General features: G+C 43.4%; 1 protein-coding gene across 1 annotated transcript in view; it reads left to right on the forward strand.

The window, feature by feature from the left end:
• The window catches only part of LOC149445436 (uncharacterized), a 194079-nt gene that overhangs the window by 72498 nt on the left and 102712 nt on the right, over nucleotides 1–18869 (forward strand). The window contains exon 6 of the mRNA XM_089653838.1: nucleotides 4472–4476. Within this exon, the coding sequence (XP_089509964.1) occupies nucleotides 4472–4476 (5 nt within the window). The remainder of the gene's footprint in view (nucleotides 1–4471; nucleotides 4477–18869) is intronic.

An 18869-nucleotide genomic window follows, 5' to 3' on the forward strand; every position in this document is an offset into this window, starting at 1 on the left:
TCTGAGGATTGTTCTATCCTTCCAAACAAATGTATGAAATCATCGATGAGTCCTCCTTCTATGTGATCTAGAAGATCTTCAATCACAATGTCTTTATGGATGAAGTGGATGGCCCAGTTTATATATTATTTATTGCTTTACAGCTTTATTCCCTCCAGGATTCATTCTTTATTTATAGAACCATTCAAGGAAGTGTTCTTACTTTGAGAGATCTCCACCACCATTCCTCTGTGACCATTACATCCTTGTCATTTATGTCTAACATCTTCATTATTGTTGGGAATGCAACAGCATGTACTATAATGTACTATATAGTATTGTGTGTTAATATCACTTGACCAGTAGATGGCACTGTACACTAAAGGTTACTAGTTGTACATATGTGTAAAACTTGCTGGTTTTATCTCTTCCTCTCTATCTCTATCTTCAGGAAGTAATATATCTGCTGAAATGTGCTCTGTATGTTTGTAACTTAAGCCACACAAGTAAAGTCTGAATTCTGCCATCACTACCAGTGTCTTCTATAACACATAACCAACAGGTTATGGGCCCAGCTCCAGACACTGGAAAAAGGAAAACTACAAGCAAGTAAGTGCTGCATTTGCAATCCTACCAAATCCTATCTGAGGAAACAAGAGCTGTATCCAATTCACTGAAAGATGGCAAGTGCTTCAGATATGAAGTTTACAATAGCAAAGCTCAACAATACCAACTACCAGCTATGGAAGTTTAAGCTTGAAATGCTGTTATCCAAAGATGACTTGTGGCCGGTACTAGATACACACAGACCCAATGACAACCCGGAAGAATGGGACAGGAAAAACAGGCAAGCAAAAGCAGTCATAAGCCTGTTAGTGGAGGACGATCAACTCATTCATATAAGGAAAGAAAACACAGCTAAAGGTATGTGGACTGCATTACAAACACTGCATGAACATGCAAACCTAAACAGTAAACTATATCTGCTACACAAACTGTATAAGATGAGGCTGGAAAAAGGGCAGGAAATGGGGGAACATGTAAATGCTATGCTAGAAATTGTGGACCAGCTGGGTGCAATAGGTGAAGAATTGAAAGGCAACCATGTTGTGTCAATACTTCTGTGCAGCATTCCAGAATCATACAGTGCCCTTATAAATGCTCTAGAAACTAGACCGGAAACTGAACTGACACTAGAATATGTTAAGGGAAAATTAATTGATGAATACAGCAGAAGAAAAGAAGATTTGCATAGTGAAGAGAACGAGAGACCAGAGGCAGCTCTGAAGGTGCATGAAGGCATAAGACAAAGCAAAGAAACCAGGGTATGTTTTCGCTGCAAAAAGGCCGGTCACCTGAAAAAGAACTGTTCAATCTGGAAAGCTGAGCAGTGAAAGCGGGAGCTACCCACAAGAGAAAGAGCTAAAGCAGTCATGAAAGAAAATGAAAGTGCATCATGGAGTGGGACTTTTAAAGTGACTCAGAATAGTACCTCACATGGATGGTACATTGATTCAGGGGCAACAAGTCACATGACAAGCGACGAGACATTCTTCACAGAAATTGATTTTAGTGTAAAAGATAAAGTCTTCCTAGCAAATGGGAAAAGTATTACAGTGGAAGGTAAAGGTCAGGGATTTCTGAACTGCAAAACGCCATCAGGGGGCAAGCAGAGCATCCTTGTAAAGAATGTTCTATATGTTCCAAGCCTAGAAGGAAGCCTCCTATCAGTTAAAACCCTTGCAAGCAATGGACTCACTGTCCAGTTCAGAGGTGATGAATGCACAATTCAAAATGGAAAGCAAATCCTAGCAAGAGGAAGGTTACATGAACATCTGTACAAAATCATCACTGAAAGTGAGAAGGCTAATGTGGCAACTCATAACCCACATGACAAGTGCATCCACCTGTGGCATAGAAGATTGGGGCATCGAAACCCAGGAGCTATAAAGGACTTTGCAAAGAGAGGTCTATCAGAAGACATGAAAATATTGCCTTGCCACACACTCAGCAAGTGCACGTGTTGCATCAAAGCAAAGGCCACCCGAACCCCTCTTCCACAGACCAGTCAGAGTAAAACCACTAAACCCATGGAACTGATACACAGTGATGTGTGCGGACCAATGAAAACCATCACACCTGGCGGGAACAGATATTTACTGACTTTCATCGATGATTATTCCAGGTACACAATAACGTATCTAATGAAGCACAAAAGTGAGACATTAGAAAAACTTCAAGAGTTTGTAGCTATGACAAGCAACAAGTTCCAAAGGAAACCTGGAATAATACGCACTGACAAAGGAGGGGAATATATGAATAAAGAGATGGAATCATACCTAAAGAAACAAGGTATTATACACCAAACAACTGTACCATACACTCCTGAGCAAAACGGTGTAGCGGAAAGAAAGAATCGCACTCTTGTAGAAATGACCAGATGAATGATTACGGACGCTGCCTTACCTAACAAATACTGGGGAGAAGCAATAATGACTGCAACATACCTACAAAACAGTCTCCCATCAAAAGCTATTGAGAGTACACCATATGAAATGTGGAATGGATCAAAACCTAACGTAGGACATATCAGAGTATTTGGCTGTAAAGCATATGTCCACATTCCAAGTCAGAAACGCTCCAAGTTGGAGAACAAAGCCATAGAAGGCATTCTGGTGGGCTACAGTGAGCAGAGTAAGGGATATAGAATCCTTTGTCCAAAGATCAACAAGGTCACAGTAAGCCGCAGTGTTTATTTTGATGAAAGTGAAGCACCAGATAATACAATTCTTGAAAAATGTGGAGAGGATTTACGTACTGAATCGGCAAGAGACACTGACCCATGCGAAGCAGGACAAGAACCAGAACAAGAAGGGGAACTTACAATCAACCAGCCAATGAACAAGAAATCAGAAGATCCTCTCGAATGACAAAAGGGATACCACCCCACAGGTTATCATACGCTGCTAAAACACATCAAACACACATCAAACATCCTGGGAAGACATAGAAACTTTGCCAAGAAGAGAAGCTGATCAGTGGAAGTACGTCAATGCCGTCCAGTGCCGTCGACACGTTGCGTCACGTGACCTCATGTCCTGATGAAGTCAAAAGGTCACGTGATGCAGTGCGTCGACGGCATTGACATACTCCTGGTTTGGCGCCATTTTTGGATTGGAGATACACATTTTTTTCTTCATGCTGTGTACTCTGCACTGTGGATCCTGTTGTATGCTGTATACTCACACCCTTGTGATTCTGCCTTGATACACGCTTCCAACATGTGACTGCAATACTGGCTAGTTTATTACTTGTTAATAAAGCTGTATTACACTATGGGGAGCGTGTTCTCTTGTCGTTCTATGGTATGAGTGGTGAGGTATGAGATTGCTTATCCATCTGTCCCTGCCTACCATCCATTCTCATCATCTGGCTAGTAGATCCAGTACATTGAGGATCCAGAGGGGAGTATATGATTTATGACCCTGCAGGGTGGTGAAGCTTGAGGTGAGAGGCCACTTCAGCTATTGTTGGGTCACACTGAGGGTGCATTGCATCCACTTTTATGCATGGAATGGAATAACAGCGCACCCCTATATACGGACACTTGGTGACACCTTGTGATATAGTGTTGTGTCACTGTGTGACCATCTGCATCTTGATCCCATATTAGGGACTCACTGCCGTGTGTGCCTTTATTGTAGTGTCCCATTAGGGCACTTGGGGTCCCTGTTTGTATTATCCCCATGTGCATTGGGGTCACTATTGTTTGTGTTAGTCACGTGTCTGATCTTATTTTAGATTTATCATCTATATATGTTTTATGTCAATTATATATCTTATATTACTCATTTGTGTCTATTAGCGCTGCATCATATTTTCTTCTGTTCATGACCTATATGGTAGTGGTTTGGATGCTAGAAGCTTTAGTGTGTATTAATTACACAACATTTTTATTTTAATTTTACATAAGAGCGCAGGAGGATCTCTGTTTTATTTATAGATCCCCACAGGAACCCTGGGCCTTCAATATACTAATGTGTTTCCAGGACTTGCCCCTTCCTCAGAGCCTGCCTGCACAGTGTCTGTAACCTCTTTATAAATGGTCGGATATCGAGTCAAAGTGCTGCAGACGAGTTGTCACCTCCTCACCCAGAGGCAGGGACAGCGCCAATGAGTACCACCCACAACAAGCATAGAAGTCTATGAATGAATGATAACAATGGATGACAATACATGTACACAAGTCTTTGTGAAAACAGTGAAACATACAAAGGACACGGTATAAAATCTGTGTGAACAGTACATGTGCATGTGTAGAATCAAATATGTCACACGTATGTACCACCTATCATGTATATGTACTTCCTGTGCTGCATCTATGCCAACCTCCATGTGCACCACAGTGGGCAAACATGAGCTTGAAAAAGGGGTGAGGGGGATAAGTACCATAAGGATACCTGTTATCACCCTCTAGGAAGGCAGTGAATAGGTGGTGTAGGTGGCCCATTGGAACGCACACTGGCTGCTACAGGGCCAAAATATGGCCGCCGAGTGCTACACGTGTCAAGTAGGCATGGAGCTGGAATGCAAGCTCACATAGAAGCTGACACTGATTCCTTTACACTATTCTGCTGACCTCCCATCCTGTGCCCTGCTGACCCTGTACATTGCCCAACTATTGCTTTACACATTACTGCTGACCTCCCATCCTGTGCCCTGCTGACCCCTGTACACTGCCCAACTGATTCCTTTACACATTTCTGCTGACCTCCCATCCTGTGCCCTGCTGACCCCTGTACACTGCCCATCTGATTCCTTTACACATTTCTGCTGACCTCCCATCCTGTGCCCTGCTGACCCCTGTACACTGCCCAACTGATTCCTTTACACTCTTCTGCCGACCTCCCATCCTGTGCCCTGCTGACCCCTGTACACTGCCCAACTGATTCCTTTACACATTTCTGCTGACCTCCCATCCTGTGCCCTGCTGACCCCTGTACACTGCCCAACTGATTCCTTTACACTCTTCTGCTGACCTCCCATCTTGTGTCCTGCTGACCCCTGTACACTGCCCAACTGATTCCTTTACACATTTCTGCTGACCTCCCATCCTGTGCCCTGCTGACCCCTGTACACTGCCCAACTGATTCCTATACGCTCTTCTGCCAACCTCCCATCCTGTGCCCTGCTGACCCCTGTACACTGCCCAACTATTGCTTTACACTCTTCTGCTGACCTCCCATCCTGTGCCCTGCTGACCCCTGTACACTGCCCAACTATTCCTTTACACATTTCTGCTGACCTCCCATCCTGTGCCCTGCTGACCCCTGTACACTGCCCAACTGATTCCTTTACACTCTTCTGCTGACCTCCCATCCTGTGCCCTGCTGACCCCTGTACACTGCCCAACTGATTCCTTTACACATTTCTGCTGACCTCCCATTCTGTGCCCTGCTGACCCCTGTACACTGCCCAACTGATTCCTTTACACTCTTCTGCTGACCTCCCATCCTGTGCCCTACTGACCCCTGTACACTGCCCAACTGATTCCTTTACGCTCTTCTGCCACCTTCTCATCCTGTGCCCTGCTGACCCCTGTACACTGCCCAACTATTGCCTTACACTCTTCTGCTGACCTCCCATCCTGTGCCCTGCTGACCCCTGTACACTGCCCAACTATTCCTTTACACATTTCTGCTGACCTCCCTTCCTGTGCCCTGCTGACCCCTGTACACTGCCCATCTGATTCCTTTACACATTTCTGCTGACCTCCCATCCTGTGCCCTGCTGACCCCTGTACACTGCCCAACCGATTCCTTTACACTCTTCTGCTGACCTCCCATCCTGTGCCCTGCTGACCCCTGTACACTGCCCATCTGATTCCTTTACACATTTCTGCTGACCTCCCATCCTGTGTCCTGCTGACCCCTGTACACTGCCCAACTGATTCCTTTACACTCTTCTGCTGACCTCCCATCCTGTGCCCTGCTGACCCCTGTACACTGCCCAACTGATTCCTTTACACTCTTTTTCTGACCTCCCATCCTGTGCCCTGCTGACCCCTGTACACTGCCCAACTGATTCCTTTACACATTTCTGCTGACCTCCCATCCTGTGCCCTGCTGACCCCTGTACATTGCCCAACTGATTCCTTTACACTCTTCTGCTGACCTCCCATCCTGTGCCCTGCTGACCCCTGTACACTGCCCAACTGATTCCTTTACATTCTTCTGCCGACCTCCCATCCTGTGCCCTGCTGACCCCTGTACACTGCCCAACTGATTCCTTTACAGTTTTCTGCTGACCTCCCATCCTGTGCCCTGCTGACCCCTGTACACTGCCTGTAAGGAAATATGTCTTATTAACTGGCATCCATTTTGTATAATGCCTCCATTTTTAGATGTGTGAACAGTTATTTTGTTTTTGTAACTTCTCTCTTGTTTCCTTAGATTAGTTTAATTTCTCTAAAAGGAACTCCCTTATACTGTATGGTATCCCTCAACTATTTGCACTTTCTGTTCTTCACGTAACTATATTGATAAGAATGGAATGTTTCATTGGTCATCCTGAGATTAAGCCACGCCTACTGAGTTCTGTATAACCGTTCTTGTCATGCATTAAACTTTCAGAGATTTAGCTTGCAGACTTCCGTGTCAGAGCTTTATTTCTCCCAGGCCTGGTGGGTAAAATAATGTGGACAGGGGGCTCAGACATAGGTTGAATCCTTGCAATCTGGTTTCGGGAAGTGGGATTAAAGGTGTGGATGGTCAGCTAAGCTGAGCCAGTCTTAGTTTTACCTGGATTGTCCCCCTTTAAAGACCCCGAGATAGCAGCCCAAGTTTCCATTTGAGATTGTTGGATCTCACGGAGGGTCTTTAAGGTGGGTCCTCAAAGGGAATTCAGAGGTTTTGGAACCTAAGGGGAAATATTTCCAAGGCAGGTATAATTGTGAATTCACAGGAGTCCTCATTTATTTTTGCCATTGTAGAAGTATAAGTGCTTATTTGCTGCATTTTAAGAAACTGTGAAGTAGTAATTTGTGTTACAGTATAGGGATATTACAAGGGCCGTACTTTTAAGTGTGAAATTCCTGAAATGTTGAGAAGGCTTTGTAGGTGTTACAGCCTCTCCACTTCAGAGAATAAGTACTGATACTGTAATATTTATTGCTTTGCCTAACCGCTGATTTTTGCTTTAAGCAGGTATATCTAAGGTGAGAGATCTACCCAAAGCTTGTGCATAAAGTGTTAAGTGATATTGCTGAAAAAAAAGACAAAGACAAAATATCCTGAATTGTCTAGGTTTACTTGTAAGGAATATGTGATAACAGTATACGGGATGAAGTATCTGAAAGCAGCAGGTTTTCACTGGCTGAAATATGTGTCTGGTTACATTCCAGAGCACAGTAATTTGAATCTCCACTCTTAACCCCCCCACGGTCGGCTCCGACAAGGTATACAAAAGTATATTCAGCTTTGCCAAAAAGGGAGGATGATTTTTTTTTCTCCTCAGACCTTCAAGGACAGACCATCACAATCTCCCTTAGTTCAGGCAGAAAAACAGAGTCCTGATAGTACAGAAGTGAGGGGTATAGAAGGGAGGGGTAGAGAAGAGGGAGGAGGAGAAGAGAGCCATACCAGACAGAACATGAAATTAACCACATGCTGCCCAGCCACTGTAGAAATATGGTGGCAGGGTGGCACAGCTGGGCAAAACCACATTTTAAAACCAGGTAGAAGCACGAGCGAGGCACGCCGCTGCCCTACCTGTCCCGCCGATCACGGCCGCAGTTGTCAGTCGCCGGGTCACAGCCGGTCATTACCGGCTATCTCCCGGTGATTAGCGGCAATCAGTGACAGAGAGCACAGCTGCAGTAGCTGTGCTTTCTGTCAGTTCCCTGACAGCTCCTGACACGCTGATCGGGACAGAAGAGTTTCTCTCTCTCGATCAGCGGTGTCCTGTGCAGTACACCCCCCGCCCCCTAGTAAAACACTCCCCTCACACAGTTAACCCTTTCACTGAATAATAAACTTAACCCCTTCCTCCCCAGTGCCATTAGTACAGTGTCAGTGGTTTTTTTTTTGCATTGATCACTGTATTAGTGTCACTGGGGAAATCAGTGACCCCAAGTCAGTTCCCCCCCAGTGTCAGAATGTCCGCAGTCCCGCCATAAGTCGCTGATCGCCGCCATAAGTCACTGATCGCCACCATAAGTCACTGATCACCACCATAAGTTGCTGATCGCCACCATAAGTCACTGATCACCACCATAAGTCGCTGATCGCCACCATTATTAGTATTAAAAAAAATTAAAAATCCCAGTATTATTCCCGCCATTTGTAAACGCTATAACTTTCACGTAAACCAATTAATTTACACGTATTGGGTTTTTTTTTTAGCAAAGACATGTCGCAGAATGCATTTTGGCAGAAATTTATGACTAAATTTGATTTTTAAATTTTTTTTTACTGGACATGTTTTATAGCAAAAAGTCCAAAATATTGTTTTTTTTCCTCAAAATTGTCAGCCTTTTTTTTATAGCGCAAAAAAAAAAACGCACAGGCGATCAAATACCACTGAAAGAAAGCTCAATTTGTGGGAAAAAAAGGATGTAAATTTCATTTATGTACCGTATTGCATGACCGCGCAATTGTCCATTAAACTAGCGCAGCGCTGTATAGCAGAAAAATGGCGTAAATTGCAGTATCTATCCCATAGTTTGTAGACGCTATAACTTTCACACAAAGCAATCAATATACACTTATTGGGATTTTTTTTACCAAAAACATGGAGCAGAATACATTTTGGCCTAAATTTATAACTAATTTTGAGTTTACTATATATTTTTTATAGCTGAAAGTAAAAAATATTGTTTTTCTTCAAAATTTTTGGTCTTTTTTTGTTTATAGCATGAAAAATAAAAAGCGCACAGGTGATCAAATACCACCGAAAGAAAGCTCTATTGGTGTGAAAAAATGGATGCAAATTTTGTTTGGAAGCAGCATTGCATGACCGCGCAATTATCAGTTGAATTAGTGCAGCGCCGAGTAGCAAAAAGAGGCGTGGTCATTAAGGGGGGTAAATCCTCAGGAGGACAAGTGGTTAATAATTGATGGAATTTTGGGATATGAAATGGACTCCGGGTTTGACTGGACAAAGGGGCCTAAAATATATGTTCTAGTTGATCCTGGAACCCAGGCAGCCACTCATGTATGGCTGAAGTAAGACATTAAGAGAAAGGTGTGATAGTAGGTGACAGCCGAGATGGACAGAATATGGAAGAGTAGGAAATCATTAGCAATTGCTGTAGTTTGTAAGCAAGGGACAAAAGAGACGGTGACAGAGAATGGGAAAAGACTGAGGAATGTTTGGAAGGAAGAAGCTGGGATGGATATAGTTAGTGCAGAAATGGGCATTATATATATCCAAACCTTGATGGCGGGATTCAGATTTGAAGTTTTGCTGTTGGTAAGACGGCCTATTTCAAACTGCACAGAGATGGATTCAGGTACATTTGAAAAACAAGTGATAGAGAAAGACACTGCTGGATGTTTTGAGGTCTCCAAATTTACTAAAAAAGCACATTTTCAGGGGTTACAATATAGTTCTAATCCTATAGAAAGAGGTAGCAATAGAAATAGGGGACAAGAGTAGAATGTGAACCTTCAGATGGTATCACTGGGACATGTGCCAAAACCTGGGACACCCCCTTTGAGTATTTCAGACTCACACAGGAAAGGTTCCATAGTGAAACATTCTTTCAAGATCATATCAGGAGTCCCTGTGAATTTGCTAGGCAGAGATCTGTTGGGAAAATTCAAGGCCACAATCAGGATAAGTGAGAAGGGAGGGGTGCACATGGAGTCTTCTCACTGTTTTGTGAGCATGGAAGATTTAGACAAAGTGAAGTCTGTGCCAACAGTAAACTAGATGTACCGTATATACTCGAGTATAAACCGAGTTTTTCAGCACATTTTTTGTGCTGAAAAACGCCCCCCTCGGCTTATACTCGAGTAAACGTCTGCAGGGGGCTGCTGTCTCTTACCTGGCTCCGGTCCCGCGACGATCCGGTCCAGGAAGCGCGGCTGCTCCTTCATTCGGTTCGTCCACTGGATGTTCGCGCGGCTGCTCGGCTCCGCCTTCTCACCGGTGATTGGCCACCAGAACTGTAGCTCAGGAAAGGCACACAGGCGGCCAATCACCGGCGAGGAGGCGGAGCTGAGCGGCCCTGCGAAAATTGAGTGAAGGAGATGCAGGTAAGTGTGCCGTGCTTAGGTGCTGCTGCAACCACATATACTGGCTGCAGCAGCACCATACTGGAACAGGGGTCAGCAAGTGTCAGTGGGAGGAATAGTGCCCCATCATTGGTGTCACTGACACGGTACGTGTGCCGTGCTTAGGTGCTGCTGCAACCACATATACTGGCTGCAGCAGCACCATACTGGAACAGGGGTCAGCAAGTGTCAGTGGGAGGAATAGTGCCCCATCATTGGTGTCACTGATACCAATGATGGGGCATTATTCCTCCCACTGACACCAACGATGGGCACTTTTCCTCCCCCCCACTGACACCAACGATTGGGCACTATTCCTACCCCCCCACTGACACCAATGATGGGGCACTATTCCACCCCCCACTGACACCAATCATTGAGCACTATTCCACCCCCCACTGACACCAATCATGGGATACTATTCCTCCCCCCACTGACACCAACGATGGGGCACTTTTCCTCCCCCCCACTGACACCAACGATGGGGCACTATTCCTCCACCCCCCCACTGACACCAATGATGGGATACTATTCCTCCCACTGACACCAATGTTGGGACACTATTCCTCCCACTGACACCAATGATGGGACACTATTCCTCCCACTGACACCAAAGATGGGGCACTATTCCACTGACACCAATAATGGGGTGCTATTCCCCCCACTGATACTAATGATGGGGCACTATTCCTGCCACTGATACCAATGATGGGGCACTATTCCTCCCACTGACACCAATGATGGGGCACTATTCCTCCCACTGACACCAATGATGGGGCACTATTCCTCCCACTGACACCAATGATGGGGCACTATTCCTCCCACTGATACCAATGATGGGGCACTATTCCTCCCACTGACACCAATGATGGGGCACTATTCCTCCCACTGATACCAATGATGGGACACTATTCCTCCCACTAATACCAATGATGGAGCACTATTCCTCCCACTGACAACAATGATGAGGCACGATTCTTCCCACTGACACCAATGATGGGGTACTATTCCTCCCACTGATACCAATGATGGGGCACTATTCCTCCCACTGACACCAATGATGGAGCACTATTCCTCCCACTGACAACAATGATGAGGCACGATTCTTCCCACTGATACCAATGATGGGGCACTATTCCTCCCACTGACACCAATGATGGAGCACTATTCCTCCCACTGACAACAATGATGAGGCACGATTCTTCCCACTGACACCAATGATGGGGCACTATTCCTCCTACTGACAACAATGATGAGGCACGATTCTTCCCACTGGTGTTCCCACCCTCGGCTTATACTCAAGTCAATAGTTTTTCCCAGTTTTTTGTGGTAAAATTAGGTACCTCGGCTTATATTCGGGTCGGCTTATACTCGAGTATATACAGTATATTAACTACAGTAAACTAGATGGTATATTCCCTGTACACCTTACAAGGCCAGACTCAAACCTGGAGTTGGTCCAGTATATCAAAAGCAGTACCCTTTGTCACAAGGAGATTGATGGTACTTACTGTTTAGTGCAAGATCTCAGGGCCATTAACAATCTCATTATTCCAATTGCACCCATCGTCCCAGATGTGCCTTCATGGATTACCTCCATTCCACACGATACACAGTATTATACTGTGATCGATTTAAGCAAAGTTTTTTTTATTCCGTCCAAGTTGACGAAGAGACACAACTACTGTTAAGTTGTATTCTGACCAACAGTTAACCTGGGCCAGATTACCCCAAGGCTACGTGAATTCTCCAGCTGTATATTCCATGGCCCTCCAAGAATCCTTAAAGGGTTGGGCACCCCACCATGGTTACACGTTGCTCAAGTACGTGGATGACATTATTTTGTTTATCCAACAGGGAGGCTTGTAGGCAGGACAGTATATCTCTGTTAAATTTTCTGGATACAAAGGGACACAAGGTGGCAAGGCATAAGGTACAATGTTGTCAAATTCAGTGGATTACTTGGGTTTCACTTTGTCACAAGGCACCAGAATGGTGAGTCAGTCCAGGATCCTAGTCATTACAGGTCTGCCCCACCCAAAAACTAAAAAGGAAATGTTCTCCTTCCTTGGTATGGTCAACTATTGTTGCCAATGGATACCTGACTGCTCCCATTGTGACAACATACTCAGGCAGCACACTAAGGCTGAGGCTTCAGACCTTACTGAGTGGGACGAAGTATCCACCAATGCCTACCAAATCTTGAGGTCCTCGCTAGTTTCCTCTCCTGCTCTGGGTTTTGATGTTTAGTTTCATGTGTATGCTCATGATAATTGTAAAACCATGATGGTTGTGGTCGCTCAGGATCATTGAGGACACATGAGGCAAGTAGCCCATTTTTCAAAAGTAGTGCCAAGTCCGGTACAAGGCATGTCGGCATGTCTGAGAGCCCTGGCCGTCTGTGCCGTGGCGGTGGAGGACTCAATGAGCGTGGCCCTGGGACATAAAACCATCCTTCATATTGCACATCATGTTCTGCATGTCCTTAAGAACCTCACTACGCAGCACATGACAGCACAAAGGGAAAGTGGTTATGAAGTGATTTTGACATAAACTGCTAATTTAGAAGTGAAATATGTAGGTTCTAATTCTGGTCCCTTAGGTATGCTATAGTTTGCTAGGGATAAAAGGTGAAACTGACAACCCACCCGAGGAACATGATTGTGTTCAGGTAATACATGAGGATACCACTCCCAGAATAGACATACAACAAAAAGGGTTGACAGTAGATGCAAATGATCTAATGCCAAAGGGAAGTATAACAGGACTCCCACGTCACAGTGCACAGTTCTATGGCATAGGACATTGGGGTTGACAGGTAGTGAGAGATGAAATAAAGAAAAGATTTTTTTGTAAAGGAAGTCATCCCTCGATGAGGATGTCTGGTAAGTATAGACTTGGACATAGGACCAACATTTATTTCAAAGGTTACACACAAGGTAACCAAACTGATGAGTATTGACTGGAAGTTCCACATACCCTACCATCCACAGAGTTCTGCTCAGGTAGAATGGGCAAATAGGACCCTGAAGGAGAAACTAAGGAAGGTAACAGGTGGGACATTAAAGGGATGGGAGGTGTATTTGCCAGCTGTTCTGGCTGAGATGAAGATGACACCTAATAAAATCACCAAATTTTCCTTTTTGAAATTTTTTATGGGCTGCCATTCCCCACCCCCCTTGACAAGAGGTCCTTTGGTAGTTATGCCAGGAAATTTAGATATATCCAGGAATTGATTAGGGTGTCCAATGGTGTATACGGTGATTTCTCTCTTTTGTTTTCTTTTTTTCCCACAGATAATCCAAACCACCCGTACAAGCCAGGAGATCGGGGAGTGGTTAAGGACCTTCACAGACACAAGACCACAGATCCACCATACGGGAAACCTAGCATAATCTTAGCTGTGATGAGAACCGCAGTTCTGACTGCTGTTTCCAAAGTCTGGATCCCAGAACCACCAAAGAACCAAGCGCAACAGATGGAGCAAGAAAAGGAGACAGACCTGTAAACACCCTCCAATTTTCAGGATGTTGCTTCATCCGGAGACAGTCTGGAAGAATTTTCTTTTGATCAGGTTATCTCTCAGTGATAACTTTTTCAGTGGCTTACTGGGCTAGTCACTGCTACTATCACCAAGATGAATGGCCACCAATCTGTGGCCACAACAGTAAGACTGTGAATGACGCTGAACTAATAAAAAAGCAGCAGAAAAGATCATTGACTGAAAATATGTCACTATTGAAATGTAAGTATAGGTATGCCAAGCTCTCAGGAATTGAGAGTTGTTGGGTTTGGAGTAGGCTCCACCCTGAAACCGTGAACATTCCTTTGTATGCTGCACCAAAAAAAGTGACATCAATGTTTATTGGTAATCTGAGTATTATCCTCACAAATGTTACTACAAGGCCGAAATCTGAAGTGTTGGGAGTTATGATGGAACCTGAATGGTGTTTTCATTTAGGCAACTAAAAAATGAAGGAAATAATTTTGTAGTAAGTCTAAAGTGAATGTCAATGGGAAGGTACCTGAGGACGGTAACTTTGTACACTACTAAGAATAGATAACAAAAAAAACAGGAAACATAACTACAGGTGTTTTTTTTAATGTTGAATTTGAATGACCAAGTTGTGTGAATCTACTGCTGATTATGAGTGTTGTACATGGATACATAACACTTCTCCTGAGATCCCAGACTGCTATGAAGTCATTGAGAATCAGAGAGAATGTTTTTAAGAAAGTAGACATGCCGATTTTGTGATATTTTTTACTAATATGTATGTTGTTGCTAAATTTTGCATGTGCATTTGTAACATGTTTTTAAAGAACTCGGATTCATATTGGAAAAAATAACTGTGAAACTTGATGTGTTGTCACTGTGGCCCTGATTTACTAAGACTTGAGTCTACCACCAGACTCTGAACATTCAGGCAGACTCAGTTAAATCAATCAAGACCTGTCAGTCTCCTGAGCGGTGTCTAGCAATCTCATTGACGAACGTCTACTTTGCTATTAGTAAATGTGGTATCCCATCTGGCACATTTTTAGGTGCAATACCGGATATGTTCGCTAGATGGCGCACAAGCTCAGGCTTTGTACCATTGGCGTTTTTGTGTTAGCATAAGAGAATACTTAGAATGTAACAAATAATACACCTATATTATAATTTAATTTTTTTTTTGCTGTTTCTCCAAAATGATCAGACAACTAATGCATTTACTAATGAATGTCATACATTCTATTTTCAAATGTTAAACATTTTCACACTTATATCTCAAATATGTCTAGTTCTAAATTCCCAATATAATGATATAGCTTCCTTCTCTGTAATCACGTAACTATTCCTTGTTAAAGTCATAGTGCAGCACTATAAATGCATGTGATCAATAATGAACGCATGTAAAAACCAAAAAGTGCAAATAATTGCAATAATGATGTAAAATGGTAAATGGTGCTAACATAAGTTCACATAATCATTCCTGAATAATGGAATGTCCTTCATGTCAGAGTACCAACTCAGAGAGTGCCTATGAATGGCACGTGTGGTTTCTCCGTGACGGACAGTAGTGCATGAACTCGTGAAAGATAAACCACCCTTGGGACTGGTCTACACTCACCAGAACAAAAGTATTAATGTGCATGGGTTATACACATCACACATCTGGGGGTGCAGCGGTATGCTGGCAGATATGGGTTAGTCATCCAGCTCCATCCATCCATCAGGGTGGGTGCCCAAATGGTCCTGGGGAGTAATTAACTCAGCCACAGGAGCCAGAAAGGTGCTTAATAGTGTAGTACACTGTCACAGGGGTGGATGACCTTTCACAAGTTCATGCACTACTGTCCATGGTTATATTTATCTTGTGTAATACCATTTTAGTAGTCTATATCATTTGACCAGCGCTCGCTTTATCATTTTTAAACAATGTAACTATTCTACATTGTATCTCAAACTGTGTCTCCCACAGTGGTTTAGTGGTTAGAGCTTGGAACTTACAGCACTTGGGTCATGGGTTCTAATCCTAGTCATGGCTGCATCCCAGTTTTCATGCTTTCCCTGTATGGATGTGTTTCTGCCAACACTTAAAGAAGACATGTTGTTAGGTTCATTTGGCCTACATAAATGTTAAAAAATAACATTTATGAATGTTAACAAAATGGAGATCAATTTTCTGGGTTGTGTCAGTGCCAGGAATATTGATCAATCAATTATGATTTTGCCTAATGACTAGAAAGTGGATGAATGTTACCTGCGTCCTGTTCTTCTGCCAATTAGGAAATGTGCAAGTTTCATGCTGTGTATATTTCATTGTAACTTTTTTCTCTTCTTTTAAATCTGTCTCCTTATACAACTTGACCCCCTCCCCCACCCCATCATCACCTGTCCCATATGCAAATCTATGGATCACCGCCCCACTCTTTTTAACTATTTACTGATCAAGTGAATGTGTCTCATTTTCTATCAGCTACAGCTCAGATCTGACATTATTATACGATTGCTGATTGTATATCACCACTAATCTGATTGAATTTACAATCCCTGGTCAGTCCCGTTCCCTGACCTCAAATAATCTTTGGACCAGTTCACACTACATGTGTTTCAGTTGCTTTTTCGGCATCACAAACGCACAGAAAGAAGGTTATATGGTTGTCAATGTGATAGTTCACATCAGCGCTTGCATTTTCAGTGCATTGCAGGTGCTGTAAACAAAGTTGACCACGCTGCATTGTTTCTGCACAGAACTGTACTGGAACACATTGAAATGTCCTTGAATGTACTAAAACACACACGTCCCTAATTAAATTGAATAAAAATAAAGTAGAAAAAACTAACTGGAAGGGATACAAAAATGCAATGCAACGTGTCCAAAACACATCCAAAATGTACTGGAACACATTAAACATGCATGCCAAAAGTGCATGCAAAAACGCATCAGGAACACATCTAGACTGTTTCTATAGTGTGAACTGGCCCTTAGGACTTGTTCACACCATTGGTGGTGCAGAAACGCATGCAAGAACACACATTTTCCAGCACAGCAAAGAAATGCAATGCCCTTTGCAGATGCGTGCGGTTAGGTGCAACACACTTTTAAAATAATATGCCTGCAGTATTTTTGCATGTTCCCACAAATTAGGCAGCCCATTGAAATTAACAAGCCTCTGGAGTGGTCCTCTGGCCTGTACAGCATGAATGAGGGGGTTGTTTATGTGGCTAGAGCCACCTGTTACACTATGGGGACACAGCAGCTGTATGAACACAGGTTTTAATCTAACAGGTGTGAAGGCGTGGGGAAGTGGCCCTGAATGCTCACTGTCTGTGGTCAGGGCTGTACACCTGCACCCATATGCTTGTCAAATTATGACCTGCAGCAATTCCATAGTGTAACATAGGTTGCCTGCAAACGGTGATAGCCACAAAAACAAACCACTGATTCCCACTCTACAGGCCACAGCACCCATGAGCCCCAAAACCTCAATTACACCTCAATTACAAACACAGCTTTATTTATGAACTCAGTACAGTTTTATCATTTAGATTTCACAGGAATATGGTTGGGATTATGTCCATTAATAATGTTTTTAGTGTATTTTTACCATAAATATAATTTGGATATTTTCTCTGGTGGTGGGGGGCTGTCAGGAATGCTGTACGGGGCCCGTGATATCTAACAGTGGCCCTGGGTGTATGCTTGTGTCTGTGCCACCTGTATAGTTAGGAAGAACCTTGAAACTCTGCTATGTACCTCAATGGATCTAGGAATTGGACATGTTTTCAACTGAAAATACAACAATTATTAGTAATGTTTCCCCAGAAAATGAGGATCAGCTCCTCGGTGGAGAACAGCGATCTCGCCATGTCCAGATGTGGTTCCAATTCCAAAAAAGAACAATTCACAAAACTAAAAAATAGACTTGCAAATTACCACTAAACTCTCCTAACTACACTCCCATTCACTCACACTCCCCACTTCCGGGTGTGTGCAAATGTCCTTCCGCCAATGTCATGACGTATTTCCAGTATGACAGCTGCTCTAGCGCCTCCTCCAACAGCCGTATTGGCGTTTATTTGTGCACCATAGCAATTTTACATGCGGCTCCATTGTGTATATGACATTCGCAAATATATGTTTGCAGTTCTATTGTAGATTTGGCAATGGTGAATGTATGCTTGCAGCTATACTGTGTATATGACATTGGTGAATGTATGCTTGCAGCTATACTGTGTATATGACATTGGTGAATGTATGCTTGCAGCTCTACTGTGTATATGACATTGGTGAATGTATGCTTGCAGCTATACTGTGTATATGACATTGGTGAATGTATGCTTGCAGCTATACTGTGTATATGACATTGGTGAATGTATGCTTGCAGCTATACTGTGTATATGACATTGGTGAATGTATGCTTGCAGCTCTACTGTGTATATGACATTGATGAATGTATGCTTGCAGCTATACTGTGTATATGACATTGGTGAATGTATGCTTGAAGCTCTACTGTGTATATGACATTGATGAATGTATGCTTGCAGCTATACTGTGTATATGACATTGGTGAATATATATTTGCCAGTAAAGGCCCAAAGTCAACATAAATTGGGGGCCCAATTTATTGCTGTTAAGAGGATTGTAGAAAAAGAATAGCTAGCTGCACATTGAACACAACCTATTCATTGGTACATAACATGGTCTTGTGGTGCAATAGGGGGCTTTTGGTTTGTTATTTTGGACATACTTGCACATGTGCTCTCTAACAAGGAAGATTTGGGCATATTATATAGCTAGCACAAATAAGTGTTAGGGGTGCTAGTACATTTAGGATACTTATATAGCGCTGTCAATTTATGCAGCGCTTTACATATAGATGTGGTAAATTCACATCAGTCCCTAACCCTCAAGGGGCGTACTAAGAGTCCTAACTTACATTCATACATATACTAGGTCCAATTTTGACAGGATCCAATTAACCTACCAGCATGTCTTTAGAGTGTGGGAGGAAACCGGAGTACCCAGAGGAAACACAGGCACAGGGAGAACATGCATACTCCAGGAAGGAGGTGCCATGGCTGGGATTTGAACCAATGACCCTAGAACTGCCAGGTGGAAGTGC

Source organism: Staurois parvus, unplaced genomic scaffold (assembly GCF_062004578.1).
Source record: "Staurois parvus isolate SC_StPar_1 unplaced genomic scaffold, SC_StPar_1.0 ptg000721l, whole genome shotgun sequence".
Lineage (NCBI taxonomy): Eukaryota > Metazoa > Chordata > Amphibia > Anura > Ranidae > Staurois > Staurois parvus.